The sequence below is a fragment of the Paroedura picta genome, chromosome 10, assembly GCF_049243985.1.
Source record: "Paroedura picta isolate Pp20150507F chromosome 10, Ppicta_v3.0, whole genome shotgun sequence".
Taxonomy (NCBI): domain Eukaryota; kingdom Metazoa; phylum Chordata; class Lepidosauria; order Squamata; family Gekkonidae; genus Paroedura; species Paroedura picta.
Genome location: NC_135378.1, coordinates 25903356 through 25924278, shown reverse-complemented (window position 1 = coordinate 25924278; position 20923 = coordinate 25903356). Strand labels below are relative to the sequence as shown.

Genomic DNA, 20923 nt, shown 5'->3' with positions numbered 1-20923 from the left:
AATCAGAATCCAGTAGCACCTTTAAGAACAACAAAGATTTAGAATAATAGAATAATAGAGTTGGAAGGGACCTCATGGGTCATCTAGTCCACCTTATTCAAGGTGTGAGCTTTTGAGTGCAAGCACTCTTCCTCAGTGTTTGCACTCGAAAGCTCACACCTTGAATAAATCTTTGTTGGTCTTAAAGGTGCTACTGGACTCTGATTTTGTTGATCTAGTCTTAGACCAGCAAAGTAAAAAAAAGTACAATAACAAATGCATACATGGATAATCAGCAGTTATAAAAGTAGTATGTTATAAATTAAAACAGCAAAAATTATTAAAACAAAATATTATTGCCATTCTCATCTTATTAATGGTCTAACGTTGCTCAGCTTGAAATAAGTGGAAGCTGCTTTCAAATTAGGGCAGCGCCACCACTGGCGATCACTGAGAGAAACACAACAAACACAAATCTCATTTCATGTTTGTCTGATGACCCTTGTTAGGACAGTTTCTGCACACATAGACAGTTTACGCAATGGGAACTTCACTGCCCCAGCTCCTGTGCAAGAGCACAAATCAGGGGCGGATGAGCACACTGGTACAAATGCTCCCCCATGTGGGTGCAAGAAGAAATGGGGCAACCTACCACGACTAAAACTCCAGCCTGCAGCTCGGCATGAAACCTCCAGTGCATAAACGGTCATACACATGTAACTAAGTGGCCATGTATGTGTGAGTTCCCATAAATATAGATTTATATGCTACTGGTCTTTCCTGCAACTATCATCATGGATACATTTAAGAAAAAGGGTACACCTCTCCTGCTACGTCCCCCAAAGGACACTAAGATCTAATGACCAGAATCTGCTGAGGATCCCCAGCTCTAAAGAAATGACATTGGCGTCAACCAAGACCAGGGCTTTTTCTGTCCCATCTGGTGGGACGCTCTTCCTGGTAACATCAGGACCCTGCGGGACCTCGGAGAGTTCCGCAGTGCTTACAAGATAGCTGTTCTGCCAGGCCTAGGGCTGCGGCAATAAAAATTTACATCTAAAATCCCGCTGACCTCCTCACCTAACTGCCTAAGTACCAAACTACATCCAATCAAAAGCTTTTGGTACCCATATCTGGGACCCCTTCTCCCCTCTAAGCAGGAGGTGGTCAGGCAGATTAGTTCAAGCTATAAGTTCTGGATTTTAAATTAATAATGTTTTAAATTGTTCTTCCTTTTATATTTATACTATTGTATGTTTTAATTATACGGAATCTGCCCTGAGACCCCTGGGGAAGGGCAGAATACAAATGCAATAAATCAATGGTCCCCAACCTTTTTATCACCAGGGACTGGTTAACGCTTGACAATTTTACTGAGGCCTGGGGGGGGGGGTGGCTTTTGCCGAGGGACGTCACCGCCTAAGCCCCTGCTCTGCTTGCTTTCCCACTGGCACCCCTGACTTCCCGCCGCCCACTGGGGGGCGCTGCCAGCAGCTTGGGGCAGCTCTCTCTTTGTGAGCCAGTGGCAGAGTGGCATTGCAGCAGTTGGGGAGGAGAATGAGCCGCGGCCCTGTACCGACTGATCTATGGACCGGTACCGGTCTCCAGACCGGGGGTTGAGGACCACTGCAATAAATAATAATATTAAATTTGAGATATAAATCCGATATTGTGATATCATCTAAATGCCATCATATAAGAATATGTATTGACAAAAGATCCAAAATATATAGTAAAATACTGCTGTAATTGACGGTGTAACTAGTGACCTTTCTCAACCAGAGTTGTGTGAAATCCTGGGGTTTCTTGATGACCCTTGAAGGTTTACTCGAATGGGTGGGAGTTAATTTGTGTATCGTTTTGTTAAACATTTAGTGCATGATATGGTCATGCTGACCCCCCCCCCCCATAGCCAATAACGGGCCTGGAGTGAGTGGGAAGGGAAGGGGCCCCAAGTGGGTGTGTCCATAGCTCTACTTCCCAACCATATTCTGCATGATTGTTGTATCTGGTTGTGACACAGATGTAACAGAACTGATTTTTGCTATATATTCCCTGTCATGAAAGAAGATCATAGTCTGACGAAGGGTGCTTGCACTCGAAAGCTCACGCCTTGAATAAATCTTTGTTGGTCTTAAAGGTGCTACCGGACTCTGATTTTATTGTGTTACTTCAGATCAACACAGCTACTCATTTGAATCTATCTGCATGATTGTGTCACTTCTGGGGTTTCTCAAAGCCTGAAGAATGTTTCAGGGGTTTCTCAATGGTACAAAAAGTTGAAAAAGGCTGGACTAGAGACAGGAAGATGACTGATATATACATTTATACTGTATACATTTATACTGATATATATATATTTATCTGACAACTCAGGTTACAGCTTCATGCCAATGGGGGTCACAAAAGATTATGTCCTGATACATTTGTTAATATTTAAGGTGCTGCAAGACCCAATAGAAGGCAAAATCTCTGCCAGACATCTTTCCATCCTAACCATGAATTGACCTTGAAGAGCCAAGTAAAGAATATTCATGCAAAAACTTATTTTGTAGTTGCATGCAAATCCTTTGAGGGAATTATCGGGGATTAAATCTGGAATTATCTGTTGGTGTTTTAAGATTGTGCTGAAATAACACTAATCCATTTGGGTCTTGCAGCATAAATTCTTCTGCTAAGTCAGAATGAGATGCAGGTACCCAAAATGCAGAAAACAGTGACTGAGTTGCATAGGCATTTAGCCAGGATTTCCCCCCCACTTCTTAGGCTGTCTATGTTTGCTGCTTTCCTTCTAAGGACACGGAGCACACAGGGTGTTAAAAGAAATTAAAGCAAGATGAAAATCAGCACTCCCATTAGAGCAGTACAAAAGCAATCAGCCTTAAAAATGGGGAAATAAACCTGGAACAACCCAACCGAGTGTTCAAAATATTGCTGAGTCAAGAAGGGTGGAAAGACTTTATGGTTTGATATCAGGGGTTTCAAGGGAAACTTTCAGAAATGCATTATGCAACATGGATGCTTCCATTGGATACAGGACACATTTAAAAAAAAATTATTGTTAAGAATTGAATTGAATTGCACTGCACTGCATTGCATTATATTATAACTGCCCCTCGCAGGCTTTCCCAGCTTTCCTGGAAACTTTAAATAGTGGTTGATGGCTCAGAAAATGCCACTTCCAAGGCATGCAAGAAACAGCTTCACTTGGACCCTGTCCCAATGGGTGTGCTAATTCACGTGTTGTCTGAATCCTGTACACTGAAGTGAAGAACTACAGGTTTCGAGGTGAAAAATGGAGAGGAAGGGTGTGGGAAGAAGATAACTTAGGGCCAGCTTCTACACCACCGGCATAATTTCCTGTGCAATCACCAAATAAATTTGTGCATTATAGATGTACTAGCAAAAAAAGCCTGTGGTATTGAAAAATACAACAAGCTCTATACAGGAGTGGAAAGGCCAGGGAGGTGGCGGGGCTGTTTGGGCTGGGGGGCCTTTCCTAATCCCCTCCCCCCCTGATTTGGGCTGCTGTTGCTGAGGCCTGGCCTCCCTGGGGCTGGCTGGCCTGCAGCTCAACCACTTGAGGTTGGCTGGCTCACCTGACTGCCGGCTCTTCCTGAGCGTGGTATGACGAGGTAAAGGCGGTTGGTCGTAGGGCGTCCCCTATCTGCTTGATCCTCAGGGGGGCAAGTGACATCCCTGAGGGCCAATCAGATAGCGAGTGCATCGTGAACATGGGTACCAGGAATTATGATGTGGAATGACTTCTGGTTTTAAATTGGTTTTAGGATAGCAGTGTAATGTTCTTAGTTTAATTCAGCCTTTCTCCAATTTTTGTACCATTGAGAAACCCATTAAACATTAATCACAATTTGAGAAACCCCAGAAATGGTGCAATTGTGCTGTATATGGTTGGGAAGCTGTTTACATGCCCACCTGGGGTCCCTTTCCTGCCCTCCTCCTCTAGACCTACCATTGGCCACTGGGAAGGGGGCGGGTCAGCATGATCATGTATGGTCATATTGTGTGCTAAATATTTAACAAATTACTACACTTGATCTTAGCCAAAAGGCCGAGAAGCGATATTTAACAAATTAAAAAACAAAAACAAATTAATTCATTCCCATCCATTCAGGAAACCCCAGAGTTTCACAAAACCCTGGTTGAGAAAGCTTGTTAGTTTAACAGCTAGTTACCTTGTTGACCCTGATTGGGCAGAAAGGTGGAATATAAATTCTGTAAATAAATTACTATATAATAAATAAGATCAGGGAACTTCCAGGAGAGCTCATAAGAATATTTTAACTCAGAAATAACAGAAAGGACAGTTAGCTTTTTGAAGGAAGGGCCGGCTGGAAGTTGCAGTTTAGAGAAAAGATCTGATTCTTTATGAAGAGGAAAACATCATTTAATGCCAGCACTAATGCAATGTATTTTTTGAACAAGGAAGCAAAGCAAACTTGCTGAGTTTAATGTAAATTGTTAATCTGCCCCACTCTTTTTCAAACATTATAAAACAGCTGGGAAGATGCATTTCACCTCTGTTTTAGAAACGTTCCTAAAAGGCCTCAGGAAATGGAACAAGAGCACCATTACTAAACTTTTGCAGATGGCTGACAGACGTGTGAAGCAAGGCTGTTTATGAAATAGCACAGAATTACACTGATATAACCATTCGGTTTTATGGCACTTTGTAGGCACATAAATGCATGCGTAGTCTCGTTTGAAAATGACCGCAAAGTGATTTCTCGTATAAAGTAGCAATCGGCTTACCTCTAATAGTACACTATTGACCATTGGGTTAAGGACCTCAGCTTTTTTGTCACTCTGTTTAAAACGAAAACATGGACAAGGTTTAATCCTACAACGATGCTAAGAAATCAATAACGTGCCAGCTGAGACCCCTGATGTTCTGAAGGCACTGTGGCAATAAATGGACATACATTCAAGATGAAACATAAAATACAATTATTATAAGTACTGGAAAAAGTACAAATAAAGTTGACAGACCCTTGCGGAAAGGATCATTGTCAAAGAAAAGGGGGCGGTTGAGGAGTCAAAGATGTCTTCTAAGAAGAGTTGGTTTTTACATCCTGCTTTTTACTACCCAAAGGAGCCTCAAAGCAGCTTCCAATCACCTGCCCTTCCTCTCCCCACAACAGACGCCCTGTGAGGTAGGCGAGGCTGAGAGAGCTCTGAGATCTGTGACTAGCCCAGGGTCATCCAGATGACTCCATGTGGCGGAGTGGGAAATCAAATCCAGTTCTCCAGATTTGAAGCTGCCCCTCTTAACCACTACAAGATGCTGGCTAAGCCACTGGACCCAGTCCAGAGTCAAAATGAAGGGGACAATTTACCTGCGAACAAACTTCAGTGTTTTCAACAGAATACAATACCTTTCAATAAACCAACAACCTTCCCTTACTTTGGGGCCCTACTCAGCATACCTGGTCATTGGAAGGCAATATAACACTTGTAATTGTGTATAAATATGATCTCCTTGAATGCAATGTTTCTCTCTCTTCATCTTAACCTGGGAGCTTAACCTGTATTCTTTGTTCTTCCCCATTCTCTGCATGGTGTCGCACCTCTCTACAGGTTTCTCCTGTAGAAACAACAGCTTCAGACTCCCATACTTTTGATGCCAGATTAGCTGGCCTCCTGAGTTGGGGAAAAATATTCTTTGGTCTAGTCTTCTATCTCTCCTTTCCACTGCCACCTGAATGTGAACTGAATCTAACTGAATAAATGCAAGTTTTACTTTCAGCAATATCCCTCTTGGGAGATGTATTTAGTGCACTCAATATCACGCTTCTATGACTGGGCAAACTCTGCTGAATTAACCAAATATCCCAACAGTTCCTTGTGACTGAACGGAAACACATTCTTCCTCTGTTTATGCTTCAATCCTCCCTCCTTCCATTCTAGTGTTGCTTCTCCTATGTCAGGTTTTTATGACTGTAAGTTTCTCAGGGCAGGAACTTGCCTTCTACAGATGCCAGTCTCCAGATGGGACCTGGGGATCCCCTGAAATTACAGGTAATCTCCAGACTACAAAGATCAGTTCCCCTGGAGAAAATGGCTGCTCCGAGGGGTGAACTCCACGGCATTACAACATACTGAGGTCCCTCCCCACTCCAAATCCCGCCCACTTCCAGCTCCACCCCTTAAGTCTCCAAGTATTCCCCAATTCAGAGCTGGCAACTCCACTGCCTTGTGTTGTTATTCATTAAAGAACCGTGCACCCTGAAGACACTATGCATCTCATAAATAAATAAATGACAACCTTGATTAACCCAGCCCTGATGCTGAAAGACTGCAAAACAGATATGAAAGTGAGGATGAAAAAGAAAAAAAAGTCAGTATCAGTCATAATTAATTAAATGTAGTAGATGCCCTTCTTTTTGTGCTGGTATATACATCACCAAAACAAAACAAACAAACAAAAAGATTGTCTATTAAACAATATTGACTGCTGGAATCAATGCTTAGTGCACATGGTGTGAAGGAAATCTATAGCCATAAAAGACAAGAGACACTTACCGTCCCTGAATAACTGCTGACTTGTCATGGCAAGGCCAGAGTTACAAGGTAGTTATTGAATATCTGAACTGTGTAGCACTTCTGTAGCGATGCTATTAATCTGAGGAACCTCATCTACTCTAAATCTTCCAATTTATATGGTCCTCTTACTTCTATTTTTTGGCCTTGTTATAAGTCTTAAAATAAATTAATTGCATACCTGGAAAAAATTATTCCATATAAGAAGAGTTGGTTTTTATACCCCACTTTTCAGTGCCTGAAGGAGTCTTAAAGTGACTTACAATCACCTTCCCTTCCTCTCCCTGCAACAGACACCCTATGAGGTAGGTGGGGCTGAGAGAGTATTGACATAACTGTTATTTCAGAACAGCACTTTCAGGGCTATGACTAGCCCACGGTCACCCAGCTGGCTGCATGTGGAGGAGTGGGGAATCAAACCCAGTTAGAAGCCACTAATCTTAACCACTATACCACATAAGATTGTGGCAAGAACATGATTGACTTCAACAGGACTGAGGGATTATCCTCATTTTATATTTTATATTCAGGTACAAATAAAGGTAAAGGTAAAGGTATCCCCTGTGCAAGCACCGAGTCATGTCTGACCCTTGGGGTGACGCCCTCTAGTGTTTTCATGGCAGACTCAATACAAGGTGGTTTGCCAGTGCCTTCCCCAGTCATTACCGTTTACCCCCCAGCAGCAAGCTGGGTACTCATTTTACCGACCTCGGAAGGATGGAAGGCTGAGTCAACCTTGAGCCGGCTGCTGGGATCGAACTCCCAGCCTCATGGGCAGAGCTTTCAGACTGCATGACTGCTGCCTTCCCACTCTGCGCCACAAGAGGCTCTATATTCAGGTACAAATACACAACTTCAAAAAACAGGAATATCTGTTACATATGTATTATTAGAAGTTTTTGATGTGGAACACATCTTCTGGCATGTCTTGTCAAACAGAAATGAATACGGACGTGACATCCATAGTTCCTTCAACAGGGAATACAGAATTCATCAGGTTAACTCAACCCAAGGGACTTCATAATGGGTGATGTACCACTGGATAATGTACTTTTCTTGGGGCTGCTTTTTCAGTGCTTATAAGAGTTGGAATTGAAGACTTGGTTAAGTCTGCATTGAGGTTTCTCTTACCAGAGTCACAGAGTTGGCCTTGGTTTTGGTGCAGTATTGGAAGTGGAGTGAAGATTCTGTAAAGTGTTTTTTAAGTTGTCCAAAGAGGAGGTGATGTTCACATGAAATAGTCTCTCTTAAGAGGTTAGAGTTGCAAAGGAGTGCATGGTGGCTTTGTTATTTACACTGCAGAAGCAGCTGACTCAAGGTCAGTGGACTCGGATACTGTGGTTACGTTCTTTGCCGGAAGTGGGTGGACCATCTCAACTGTGAAAGCTCTACGGGCAGGAATTTCAAAAGAGGAGAGGAATCTCTGCATGTTTAGTAGCATGAGAGGAATCATTGAGAGGCCAAAGGCTAAAAGTAAACTCACTGAGGTTGTTCGGGAGTCTCTCCATTTTTATGAGGTCGATAAGCTGTTTTCTGTACATAGAAGCTGGCTCAGGGAGTGAAGGATGAATCTTTTGTTTGCCCGGTGAACTCGATTTAAAGGGTTAGAGATGTACAATGCCATTTGGTTTATTTGAAGGCATAGTGCCCGCTTCCCCCCCCCTCCCGATTATGGCTTTCCCCTGGGAAAATACTTGGGGTTGCCAGCTTCTTTGAATGTAAACTGGAGGTCTGGGGGCTTATCTTGGAAATACTTGGAACCTCGCTCCCTTGTGAGAGATTACATATTTTCTCATTAAGAGCACTGAACGCATTGTTAAGTGTGGCAAGCTTGTCAGAAATATGGCTGAGCTTTTGAAAGATAGCTATTACTGTTTTGCCTGTTAACAGACAGTGATCACCTATAATTGTATGTTTCAAGTTTGGACTGAATGACTGTAAATAAAACTGGATCGGATTACCCATAAACCTCAACAGGAAGTCTTTTTGAAGCTGCAGGCCTGGCTCCTCACCCTCAGATGGAGTTTCTTCACAATGAGGGGGTGCTGTATGACTGGCTGTCATCCCCAATGTATTAGGGGATATATCTCCATTAGATGGATGGTGATCTTGTGATAGAGGCATTAACAGCTCCTCCTCTATATTCAGTGTGTTAAACTTATTTGTAGAGGAATAAAAAGAATTGTCATGGTAAAATGAGTACCCAGCTTGCTGGGGGGTAAAACAGTAATGACTGGGGAAGGGAATGGCAAACTACCCTGTATTGAGTCTGCCATGAAAACACTAGAGGGCGTCACCCCAAGGGTCAGACATGATTCGGTGCTTGCACAGGGGAAGCCTTTACCTTTAAGGCCCCCAAAGGCCCTTTACAGCCCTGGCCCGGCCTGGTGAAACCATCTCCTTGACAGGATCAAGGCACTGTGGGACCTTGGACAGTTCCACAGGGCCTGTAAGACAGAGCTGTTCTGCCAGGCCTACTCTAAAAAGAGTGCTGAATTCCTGGCCTTCCTGTACAAAACACCAGCCAAATTATACCTGAGCCTGAATATTTGATCTATATCAACCCTCCTACTACCGGAACAGAAGTGGCTAGAATTATTTCAAGGAATCCATGATGTTATTAATGTAATGGATTATGAAACTGTTCTATTGTTTTAAAAAATGTTGCTACCCACCCTGAGCCATCGTGAAGGATCAAATCCAATTAGACCAAATGGAGCGAGATACCTTAAACTGATAAAAGGGTGTTAAAAAGTGCAACTAAAACTGCATGTGCGGCATGATTGAAGGATGTTGTCAGTCTGCAATCATCTTGCTCCAAATCTGCACTGTGGCATGTTAAATAAGGCATAAGAACATGGTCTAGTGCAGGAGTGCCCAAGACTGGCTTTCCAAATGACCATGGACTACAATTCCCATGAGCCACCCTTGTGTTTAATAATTTTATTACCACTATTAATTGTATATTTTTGTGCTGATTATCTTTTTTAAGCATTCAATGTGTGCCTTGTATTGTCAATATTCCTGATTGCTGATGCTGAATTTGGATTATAATAATAATAAACTAAACTAAAACAAAATATGATCATCTCAATCAAACCTGATGAATCATAGAATCATGGAAGGGGCCGTGCAGGCCATCTAGTCCAACCTCCTGTTCAACCCCTTGAAATCCAACCCCTGAAATCCAGAAGCACCAAGGTCAAAACTAACATTTGCGTCAGTTTTGAAGTGGAATCAAATATTTCAGGGTGAAATTTTAGGTTTGCCATAAATATTTATCAAGACTGCCTCAGAGAAATATGATAACACATGCTAAGGAAATGCAGAAACAGACGAATCCCTGTAACTTCCTGCCGTCATAAATTATTTAAAATGACAACAGTATGATTATACTTCTGGAAATAACTCTGCAAAGATGCCGAGTGATGCAGGGGAGATAAGAAAGCCCGCTGGCACCATGTTTAAAATTCCATAATCGGAAAGGAAGCCAGCTGAAATTTCACGGTGGAAATATGCTTTCTGGTAATTTTCACTGCTCCACCTGGTGTGTTTCTTCAAGACAGCCTATTTGTGATGCAAAGACAATACATGGGCGTTCAGTTGCACAGCCCAGCAACCAATGGAGAAAGTAAAACACTACACCAGGAGACAGTTCTGTTCAACAATCCAGGACCAACATTCACTGGGCATGTCCATCATGGAGTAACACAGCATTCTAAGGCCATCCTGCAGCAGTGTTTGGACTGGAGGCAGGAAAACAAGCCCAGAGCACTCATGATCACTGGATGCACACTGCCTAACCAGCAGGATTGCAGCTCCATTTTGATGAAGGGAGTCTTCTAAAGATTGCCATAAAGATCTTGACTGAACAAGGGACAAAGAAGTGCTGTACCATTCTGCTCAGACACTTTTCTAATCCAGTCCCTTGTTCTTAGGGGATCTAACAGAAGCTTATGCATTCACTGCACCGCAGCTACATTTCCCCATATCCCAGTGGTTCAAAGTCAGACCCATTTGAAAAGTAACTCCGCACTACTTTCCCCCTCCCTGAATTATGTGAATCTCAGATCAGTTAACACTGAACTATTTTCATGGGCATTTTGCCAAATGTGCAACTCATCTCTCCAAAGTCGTCTCTCTCAGCAAACCCTTGTTCCTCCTCCCTCCTGGGACTCATGAAGGGCTGTGGCTGTTTGGTGGAGCATCTGGTTCGCATTCAGAAAGTCCCTGGTTCAATCCTCAGCACCTCCAGTAGCTGGCAACGAAACATCTTGACCCGAGACACCAAAGAGCCACTGCCAAATTACTAACGCTAACTATTCTTCTCAGAGCATTGACTTTGCCTGTGGATAGTCCCAACTCTAATCCCTAGTATCTCCAGTTACAAGGAATAGGTAGCAAACTATGCAAAAGACCTCAACCAGGGACTGTGCTGCTGGTCAGAACGGACACTACTGACCTTGGTAGACCAGCTGTCTGACTCAGTATAAAATTGCCCTGCGTCACTCCTCTGAAGAGAGTCATGGCCGAAATGGGTTCCAATCCACAGCTCGAGAACACTCGCCGTAAAACACAGGGATCCTTGTCAATTTTCCAAAAGCGAGGCAGAAGATTTTTTGCTAAAGTCAAGTTAGTACTTATTTGATTCCCAGCAAGCTAGCTCAGAGCGGTGCGCAACATTAAATTATAACAATGCTATAGGTTAAAATAATGTTTTAAAACCATTTAAAAACTGCATCTGTAACTAGAAGCAGCATCAGTAAATTATTATTTCTAGCGCAATCCCATTCAAGGGCCTATTTCCAGATTAGGATGTTTTTGTGGGGGGGGCGCTTCTTTTAAGGGGGTGCTATTTGATGTTGCTACAAAATGAAGCAGGGCACAGGCTGGTAGAATTTTGTCAAGAGAATACAATGGTCATAGCAAACACTCTTTTCCAGCAACCCAAGAGACGACTCTACACATGGACATCACCAGACGGTCAACACAGAAATCAGATTGACTATGTGCTCTGCAGCCAAAGATGGAAAAGTTCTATCCAGTCAATAAAAACAAGACCAGGAGCTGATTGTGGTTCAGATCATGAGCTTCTTGTTGCAAAATTTAGGCTTAAATTGAAGAAAGTAGGGAAAAGCACTAGACCACTCAGGTATGAACTAAATCATATCCCCGACGAATACACAGTGGAGGTGACAAATAGATTTAAGGAATTAGATCTGATAGACAGAGTGCCTGAAGAACTATGGATGGAGGTTCGCAACATTGTACAAGAGGTAGCAACTAAAACCATCCCAAAGAAAAAGAAATGCAAGAAATCAAAATGGCTGTCTGAGGAAGCTTTACAAATAGCTAAGGAGAGAAGGGAAGTGAAAGGCAAGGGAGAAAGAGAAAGATACACCCAACTGAATGCAGAATTCCAGAGAAAAGCTAGAAGAGATAAGAATGCCTTCTTAAATGAACAGTGCAAACAAATAGAAGAAAACAATAGAATCGGGAGGACCAGAGATCTTTTCAAGAAAATTGGAGATATGAAGAGAACGTTTCATGCAAAGATGGGTATGATAAGGGACCAAAATGGTAGGGACCTCACAGAAGCAGAAGAGATTAAACAAAGGTGGCAAAATTATACAGAAGAACTATACAAGAGCGAGCTTAACATCCCTGATGACCACAATGGGGTAGTTACTGACCTGGAGCCAGACATCCTGGAATGTGAAGTCAAATGGGCCTTAGGAAGTCTGAGTAACAATAAAGCTAGTGGTGGTGACAGCATTCCAGTTGAACTATTCAAAATCTTAAAGGACGATGCAGTAAAAGTGCTACACTCAATATGCCAGCAAATTTGGAAAACTCAACAATGGCCACAGGATTGGAAAAGGTCAGTTTACATTCCAATTCCAAAGAAGGGCAATGCCAAAGAATGTTCAAACTACCGCACCATTGCACTAATTTCTCATGCTAGCAAAGTTATGCTCAAAATCCTACAAGCTAGGCTCCAGCAATATGTGGACCGAGAACTTCCAGAAGTACAGGCAGGATTTCGAAGAGGCAGAGGAACTAGAGATCAAATTGCCAACATACGCTGGATCATGGAGAAAGCTAGGGAGTACCAGAAGAACGTCTACTTCTGCTTCATTGACTATGCTAAAGCCTTTGATTGTGTGGAACACAACAAATTGTGGCAAGTTCTTAAAGAGATGGGAATACCAGAGCATCTTATTTGTCTCTTGAGAAATTTATATGCAGGTCAAGAAGCAACAGTGAGAACTGAACATGGAATCACTGACTGGTTCAAAATTGAGAAAGGAGTTCGGCAAGGCTGTATACTGTCGCCTTGCCTATTTAACTTGTATGCAGAGCACATCATGAGAAATGCGGGATTAGAGGAGTCACAAATTGGGATCAAGATTGCAGGGAGAAATATCAACAACCTGAGATATGCAGATGATACCACTCTAATGGCAGAAAGTGAAGAGGAACTAAAGAGCCTGTTGATGCGGGTGAAGGAGGAGAGTGCAAAAGTTGGCTTGAAACTCAACATCAAGAAAACAAAGATCATGGCATCCGGCCCTCTCAATTCCTGGCAAATAGATGGGGAAGAAATGGAGATAGTGACAGATTTTATTTTCCTGGGCTCCAAGATCACTGCAGATGGGGACTGCAGCAAAGAAATTAAAAGACGCTTGCTCCTGGGGAGGAAAGCTATGGCGAATCTAGATAGCATCCTAAAAAGCAGAGACATCACCCTGCCAACAAAAGTGCGTTTAGTCAAGGCTATGGTCTTCCCAGTTGCAATGTATGGCTGCGAAAGTTGGACCATAAGGAAGGCCGAGCGTCAAAGAATTGAGGCTTTTGAACTCTGGTGCTGGAGAAGACTCTTGCGAGTCCCTTGGACTGCAAGGCGAACAAACCGGTCAGTCCTAGAGGAGATCAGCCCTGACTGCTCTTTAGAAGGCCAGATCCTGAAGATGAAACTCAAATATTTTGGCCACCTCATGAGAAGGAAGGACTCCCTGGAGAAGAGCCTAATGCTGGGAGCGATCGAGGGCAAAAGAAGAAGGGGACGACAGAGAATGAGGTGGCTGGATGGAGTCACTGAAGCAGTAGGTGCAAACTTAAATGGACTCCAGGGAATGGTAGAGGACAGGAAGGCCTGGAGGATCATTGTCCATGGGGTCGCGGTTGGTCGGACACGACTTCGCACATAACAACAACAACAATTTGATGTTGCAAGATCACTGGCCCCAACCAAAAACGTGGCAGAAGAGCTCCATCTTGCAGTCCCTGTGGAAATGTGTCAGCTCTGTCAGGGCCCGGATCTTCTCTGGGAGCTCATTCCACCAAGTCGGGGCCAGGACTTAAAATGTCCTGGACCTGACTGAGGCCAGACATACTTCCTTGGGGCCAGGGACTACCAGCTGGTCAGTGTTTGCAGAGCAGAGCACTCCTTGGGGAACACAGACAGAGAGGCGGTCCCTCAGTTCCCTTCTCATGGCCCAAAGCAGCAGCTTTGTGAAAGCAACACAAGTATAGACTGTCTTCTCTGCTTGACCGTAGGCTGGCTGGTGTGTAGTCCTTTGCTGTGATGTGATGAATACCAACCATCATCACTACACACACTAAGATCACCTTGTGGTGCCTTTATGATGTAAAAAAAAAATTGTGAGTGCAAACAGCTTTGAAGGAGATGTCAATGGCTGTTAAGGAGTTCTTCAGGTCTGCAAAAAGTTCCACTGCAGTACAAACAAAAGTGAAAAGAGCCACCATATCCATTACTGTCTTTCCAAATGAAGGTCCTCCATAACTTCAAGGAATACAACACCCCTTGGAGCAGAATCAGGATTCCATTTTGCAAAGCTATTTCCGAGGGGAGAAAATTATGTAATACAGCAGATGTGTACTTAATAAGGTATGATCATTTAAGCTGGAGTGCATCGTGCCTGGTTCTGCTCTTTCACAGAGAACCACCACCACCACCACATTAATGACAAATTATAAGAGCAAAGCAACTGCTTCTCTGTGCCGTCCCACCAGCCCAGCTAATTTATAAGAATGAGGCATTAGTCACCTGAAATACAGTAAATGGTCGCAGGTCCTGGCTGTGCCAAGTGTGCAAAACAAAACAAAAAAGCATTTTAAGCAGGGAGGATAAACGAGAATTGTATTTATCACAATTTGATAGAGGACAGAGCTACAGAAGAAGAAGAAGAAGAAGAGTTGGTTCTTATATGCCGCTTTTCCCTGCCCGAAGGAGGCTCAAAGCGGCTTACAGTCGCCTTCCCTTTCCTCTCCCCACAACAGACACCCTGTGAGGTGGGTGAGGCTGAGAGAGCTCTGATATCACTGCCCGGTCAGAACAGTTTTATCAGTACTGTGGCGAGCCCAAGGTCACCCAGCTGGCTGCATGTGGGGGAGTGCAGAATCGAACCCGGCATGCCAGATTAGAAGTCCGCACTCCTAACCATGGAGCCAGTTTGGTGCAGAGTTTAAGAGCGGTGGCCTCTAATCTAATCTGATTCCCCATTCTTCCACAAGAAGCCAGCTGAATTACTTTGGGCCATTCAGTTCTCTCAGAGCTCCCTCAGCCTCACCTACCTCAGAAGATGCCTCTTGTGGGGAGAGGAAGGGAAAGGTGACTGCAAGCTGCTTTGAGACACACAAGGCCTGCTGGGTGACCCTTGACCGCTCACAGTTCTCTTATAGCTCTCTCAGCCCACCTACCTCACAGGGTTCTGTTGCAGGGAAAGGAAAGGTAGGCAATTGTAAGCTGCTTTGAGGTAGTGAAAAAGTAGGGTCCAAAACAACCCAGCTCTTCTTCTATGACTACTAAAAGAAATTATGGGCGATTACTATGCTTTATGGTCTGTAATGAAAGATGTTTCTCTATATTGGATCTTCAATGAAGCCAGAATCTCAACACTGCAATCCTAAATATAATTCTGAGTAGGATTTCACAGCCTGCTTGTTGAAACTTTCACTCAGCCAGGAAATGAGACTTTCGTAGTAAAGAGAAAACCTCAGATAAAAGGAATTACGCAACAACTTACCCCAGTAGCAGTCAATAAATCAGAGAATTTTGTTGATAACGATGACACTTCGGTGCACATGGCACTTGTTAAACTGTTCAAGAAAGAACGGGAACACCATTAGAATACTTATTTGCCCACCCTGGCTAGTAGACTCTGGGGCATTTTCGCTCACATGCACATTTCACTAAAACTTAGATAAATACAAATTTTCCACTGCTCTTCAATCAACACGTACCATGTGCTGCATTTTTATAGGTATCAAGCATATAACATAAGCAAGGCATTACTGCTATGGATCCTAGCGGCATAGAATCACTAAAAGGTCACCTTTGCTGCAAAAGAAATGCCACACTGGGCCAATTTAAGTGAGAAATGACATGTCACCGGAAGTGACATCACAACCAGTGTTAAAAGATAAGACCAGCGGACTCGCGCAGTGGATGCCCCCAGCTCAACAACATCAGAGCGTCTGGCCACTATGCCTGCGGGCCCGGCTCAAGATTCCACCCCTTCCCTGTTTGGGCGACGTGCACATTTTAGCCCGCCCATGGAGACTTATGGGTCCAACTAGATTCTGGAATGCTCTGCGGGACCTGATGCCCCCTGGTGACTCGTTGACGGTGCTGGTGGAGGACTGGCAGTCCCACCTTTGGGCAGCCATAGATGAGATCACCCCTAGACGTCCTCTCCGCCCTTGCCTCAAACAGGCTCCATGGTACTCCAGGGAGCTTCAGGAGAGGAAGAGGGAAGTGAGACGACTAGAGCGAGTATGGAGGAAAACATCCTATCGCACGCTTATGAGAGCGTATGAGATTGCAGTTAAAGTGGCTGAATGTGATTTCTTTGCCACAGAAATTGCGTCCGCGAGCTCTCGCTTGGCATAATTGTTTAAGGTACTTCAGTCTCTTACTGCCCTCGAGGAGGGGCGCCGAAATTTTAGTAGAATGGATCTTAGCTGTGAGGCATCAGCGAACATTTTTGCAGATAATGTCTTGTCGCTCGGTTGATACAGATAGGGAAGTGGAGGCCCGTTGGCCGCCTTTGGAGGTGACATTTGATGGCTTCAGACAACTCTCATTAACTGGACAAGCTGCATCTTCGTTGGCCCGTCCCTTCCCATTTTAAAGGCAATTTTGCAAGCTGCACACTCTCTCGTTGCTCCTCACTATCTCATGAGCAGAATCACCCATGCAGATGACCAGGAGTGGCCATCACAACCCCTGCCTCTTTCCTTCTCCATGCTGCCAACCAGTCAGGCAGTCCCAAGAGGTCTGCTCCCATGCCGATGATCAGCTGGGTAAGTTCTAAAAAGCTCCAATTTTCACCAGCCAACCACTGGTGCTTCCCTCACCCCAGGAAAGAGCCCCACACACAGACACGTCATTCTAAAAATGCTTAAGATGGAATAAGAAGCAAGGCAATGCCATAGCAATGCAAGCAGGTACCATGACAGCGTAGATGTTCAAGAGAAAGTCTCAGATCCTCAAGCAGCATCTGCAACTGACCTCCCCAAGGGAGGGGTTTACTCAACCACTTACTCAAGGATGGAAAGGAGAACAGAATTATACACACTTGGTTAGAACTTTTGCCTGATCCAGCGCAGGCTTTTCCTCTTCTTGGCCATGAAGAATTAATTCCGCTAGCTTGTGGAGCTGCTCAATGCAACGGGCTGTCACCTCTGCGAGGCTCTCGATCGACAGCGTGTATATTTCCTGGAGCAAAGAGCATTTCAGATTACTTGTCAGAAGTATAAGTTGCATTGCACTGTCCACATACACGAACTGGCTATTTGCTCTTTAGTTGATATTTCTGAATCTGTAAGGGACATACTATTTTCACTACAGAAAAACTAAGGTATTATGTGGAGATATGATTCAAGGAGAGGGGCTGTGGTTCAGTGGCTGAGCATCTTCTTGGCATGCCACCCGTTGGCATGCAAACCTCTAGTCTGAAGAAAGAGGTAGTAGGTTACATCAGTGGTCCCTAACCTTTTTATCACCAGGGATTGGTCAACGCTTGACAATTTTACTGAGGCCCGGGGAGGGGGGGTAGTCTTTTGCTTAGAGACGTCGCTGCCTGAGCCCCTGCTCCACTTGCTTTCCCGCCAGTGCCCCTGACTTCCCACTGCCTGCTGGGGGGTGCTGCCAGCAGCAGCTGCGCAGTGCCACACCAAGGGGGAGAACCCAGCTATGGTGGCCACTGCAGAGCACCAAAGGTGAGCCGGCGGCAGAGTGGCAGGGCAGCCCCCAGGGCAGCAGCCGGGGAGGAGGATGAGGAGGAGCCGCGGCCCAGTACTGACTGATCCACGGACTGGGAGCGGTCCCCCGACTGGGGGTTGGGGACCACTGGGTTGCATGAAAGTCCTCTACCAGAGACTCTGCCAGCCTGAGCAGACAATTCTGACCCTGATGGGCTGATTGACTTTAAGCTAGCCTTAGGTAGGAAACCTGAACTATTGTGCCATGTAGGCAAGGGACAGTCATCACTTTCAAATAACCAAACGCTTTGCCAACATGCATAAATTTTATTTAACTAAAGTATGTAATAAATGTATATACTTGCAATAGCAACATATTATTAAGAGCCATCAAACAGAAATTCAGTCATTTCTCACCTCTATCGTTTTTGATTTTTTCCCTTCTCTGTTTTCAGATTCTTGTGTTTGAGGCTTTTCTTCCCTTTCTTTCTCTCCTTCCCCTTGAGTTTTCTCTTCTGGACGCTCTTGAATTCCTATGGAGGTGGTGAGGCTGGCTTCTTCTAAGCAACTATAAGCTTTCTTTCTAGCCTGCCAGACAACCATAAGGAATGGCACAAAGAATTACATGCTCCTTTCAGATCCACTAGATTAGAAATGTGTACCTAGACCAGCCTTTCTCAACTTGCTTACCATTGAGAAACCCCTGAAACAATTTTCAGGCTTCAAGAAACCGAAAAAGTGGCACAACTGTGCAAAGGAAGGTTGGGAAGCATAGCTGTGTACACATCCACCCAGGGACCCTCCCCTTCCCACCCCCTTCAGGCCAGTCATTGGCTAATCTGGGAGGAGGAAGTGGGTCAACATGACCATAGATGGTCATATCATTCATATTGCTGTGCTGTTTTATGAAATTTGTGCAACGTTATAGATTGTCATAAAGTTCTATGTAATTTTGGGCAACGTTCCATGTAAACCACCCAGAGCTGTAGGGAAGGGCGGTATAAAAATCCAAATAAACAAAGAATTAAGTTTTAATATATTTTTTTAACTCCCACCCAGGGAAAGCCTGAGTCCCCCCCCACCAAGACCTTCACTGCATTTTGCCATGTTCTGGATTGTCAACTGGATCAAAAAGTATGTTTCTGTATACAAGACCATTTTTACATTTTGTGCTAGTGGGTAGTATGGAAAATATGAAACTAAATCCAAAGCTCAAAGGTGACTCTAGTAGTACCTTACTAGAGAATGAACAGAATTTATTCTAGCATAAGCTTTCATGAGACAAAGCTCATTTCAACGAATGCTTCTGTATTTTAATTTAATTTATTTTTACATTCATACCCCGCTCTTCCGCAGTATTAAGTCTCGGAATTTTGCTATTCCAGCTCTTCTTTATCACTACACTCACAGCCTTTACACTGAGCTACAAAACAAAGTCACCCACCTTGTTTAACTTGTCAGGAGTGGCTGCAATATGTAGCTCAAACAGCAGCTCGGTAAGTTTAGTTACAAACTCATCTCCCATGTCTGCTGCTGCAAATAAATATATACACATAAATAAGAAATCCGTAACAATATCAGTAGCACAACTGATCATAGTACTCCAGAGACCATCCCATCCTATCCTTTGAATAAATACAATGCAGTCCCATTTTAACATTTTATTATCACCGTTATGTTGGTATGCAGCCTTCTGGGGTGGCATTACCCTCTGGGACAGGTGTTTCCTAGGTAAAAAGGGCTACCACACAATTCTAAATTAAGATGGGGAGGAACAGACAGGACCAGACATAACCAAGGAATATCAGATATGGTATCTGTGCCAACCTTGGGCCATCTAAGACTAGAATCAATATTATTCTACTTGACTCAATAACATTGTGGCTTCTAAACCTGCTTTCTTACTGAACCTCTTGGTTTCAGTTTATTCTGTTTAAATACCAGTATGCACATGTAAACCCCTTTACTATCAGGGCTCTCTCAGCCTCACCTACCTTACACGGTCCCTGTTGTGGGGAGAGAAAGGATAGGCGATTGTAAGCCGCTTTGAGACTCCTTCGGGTAGTAAAAAGTGGGGTACAAGAAAACAGCTCTCTTCTCTCTGTTTGATACTAAGACGCCAAGTGATTCATACTACAAACCTATGCAGAAATGAAACCAATGGGCTTTCACTAGACTATCTCTGCATAGGACCACATTGCTAGTTATCTTGAATTAAACATGTAAATCTCTTTATGCTGTACAAATGACTTACTGATAACTCAAAATACCTGTTTTTGCTTTGTCATCTTCATTATTTGATTCTTCTGGAAGGAAAATGGCCTTAATAGCAATCAAAGCATTTTTGGCAGTTTCCAACTCTTCTCCTTCAAGTGATGCTAAATATGACTGTACCTGAAATAAGAATGACTCATCTTACTAAACCAAAATGTGGGTGGCAGTGGCAGAACATACCAAGAGAACTACGGGGGTATCATTTCTGAGAAGAATTAGGCAGGTCTCCCACCGCTTTAATCTAGAGCTGAATGCAGCCCAGTTCTAAGACATTATTATCATGCTATTAATTGTGATGTATTTCTGTCAATGTACATATTACTTTCCTCAAAAAAAAAACTCAGAATGGCATACCTGTGATTCCCAAGAAGGTTTCCTTACCTTCGTCAGCAGATAACACTGTATTTATTAATTCTTTGATTTATATACCGCCGCTCTCAAAGACTCGCAGTAGTTTACAATAAAATAGTAAAAACACAGAACCCTTAAAATCCCCAACACATTAAAACACGTTAAAAGATGGCTATTTGTTGGAGTTAAGTCCCCATCTCCTCCCCCTCCCTGTCCAGCTAGCAGTCCGGAGCTCTTTCCTTAGGAGCGAGGGTCCTGAACTCACCAGCTCTTGGGGACCCCCTGATGGTAATTCCGGGACCTCAGCCCGGCCTCAACCATAAGCCTGGCGGAAGAGCTCTGTCTTACAGGCCCTGCGGAAAGCTGATAACTTCAGCAGGACCCTTAGCTCTTCCGGGAGCTCATTCCACCAGGCTGGAATAGCCCAGGATACAGCCTGATCTGGATATCTCAGGACGCCTGAACTTGGACGCTAAGCAAGGCTGACCCTGGCTAGTATTTGGATGGGAGACCCCCAAGGATTTGGATG

At 43.9% G+C, this 20923-nt stretch overlaps 1 protein-coding gene and 1 pseudogene across 5 annotated transcripts in view; both read right to left on the bottom strand.

The window, feature by feature from the left end:
- Positions 1 to 20923, bottom strand: part of FAM114A1 (family with sequence similarity 114 member A1) — a 44723-nt gene that overhangs the window by 5075 nt on the left and 18725 nt on the right. For 4 of the 5 annotated variants that reach the window (XM_077301690.1, XM_077301692.1, XM_077301693.1 and 1 more), the window contains 6 exons: positions 20040 to 20163; positions 19214 to 19302; positions 18187 to 18357; positions 17145 to 17284; positions 15591 to 15663; positions 4753 to 4806 (listed from right to left, as the gene is read on the bottom strand). In XM_077301690.1, coding sequence (XP_077157805.1) covers positions 4753 to 4806; positions 15591 to 15663; positions 17145 to 17284; positions 18187 to 18357; positions 19214 to 19302; positions 20040 to 20163 — 651 coding nt within the window. The remainder of the gene's footprint in view (positions 1 to 4752; positions 4807 to 15590; positions 15664 to 17144; positions 17285 to 18186; positions 18358 to 19213; positions 19303 to 20039; positions 20164 to 20923) is intronic. The other variant, XM_077301691.1, reaches the window with a different exon arrangement.
- Positions 3991 to 4063, bottom strand: LOC143820078 (U2 spliceosomal RNA; annotated as a pseudogene).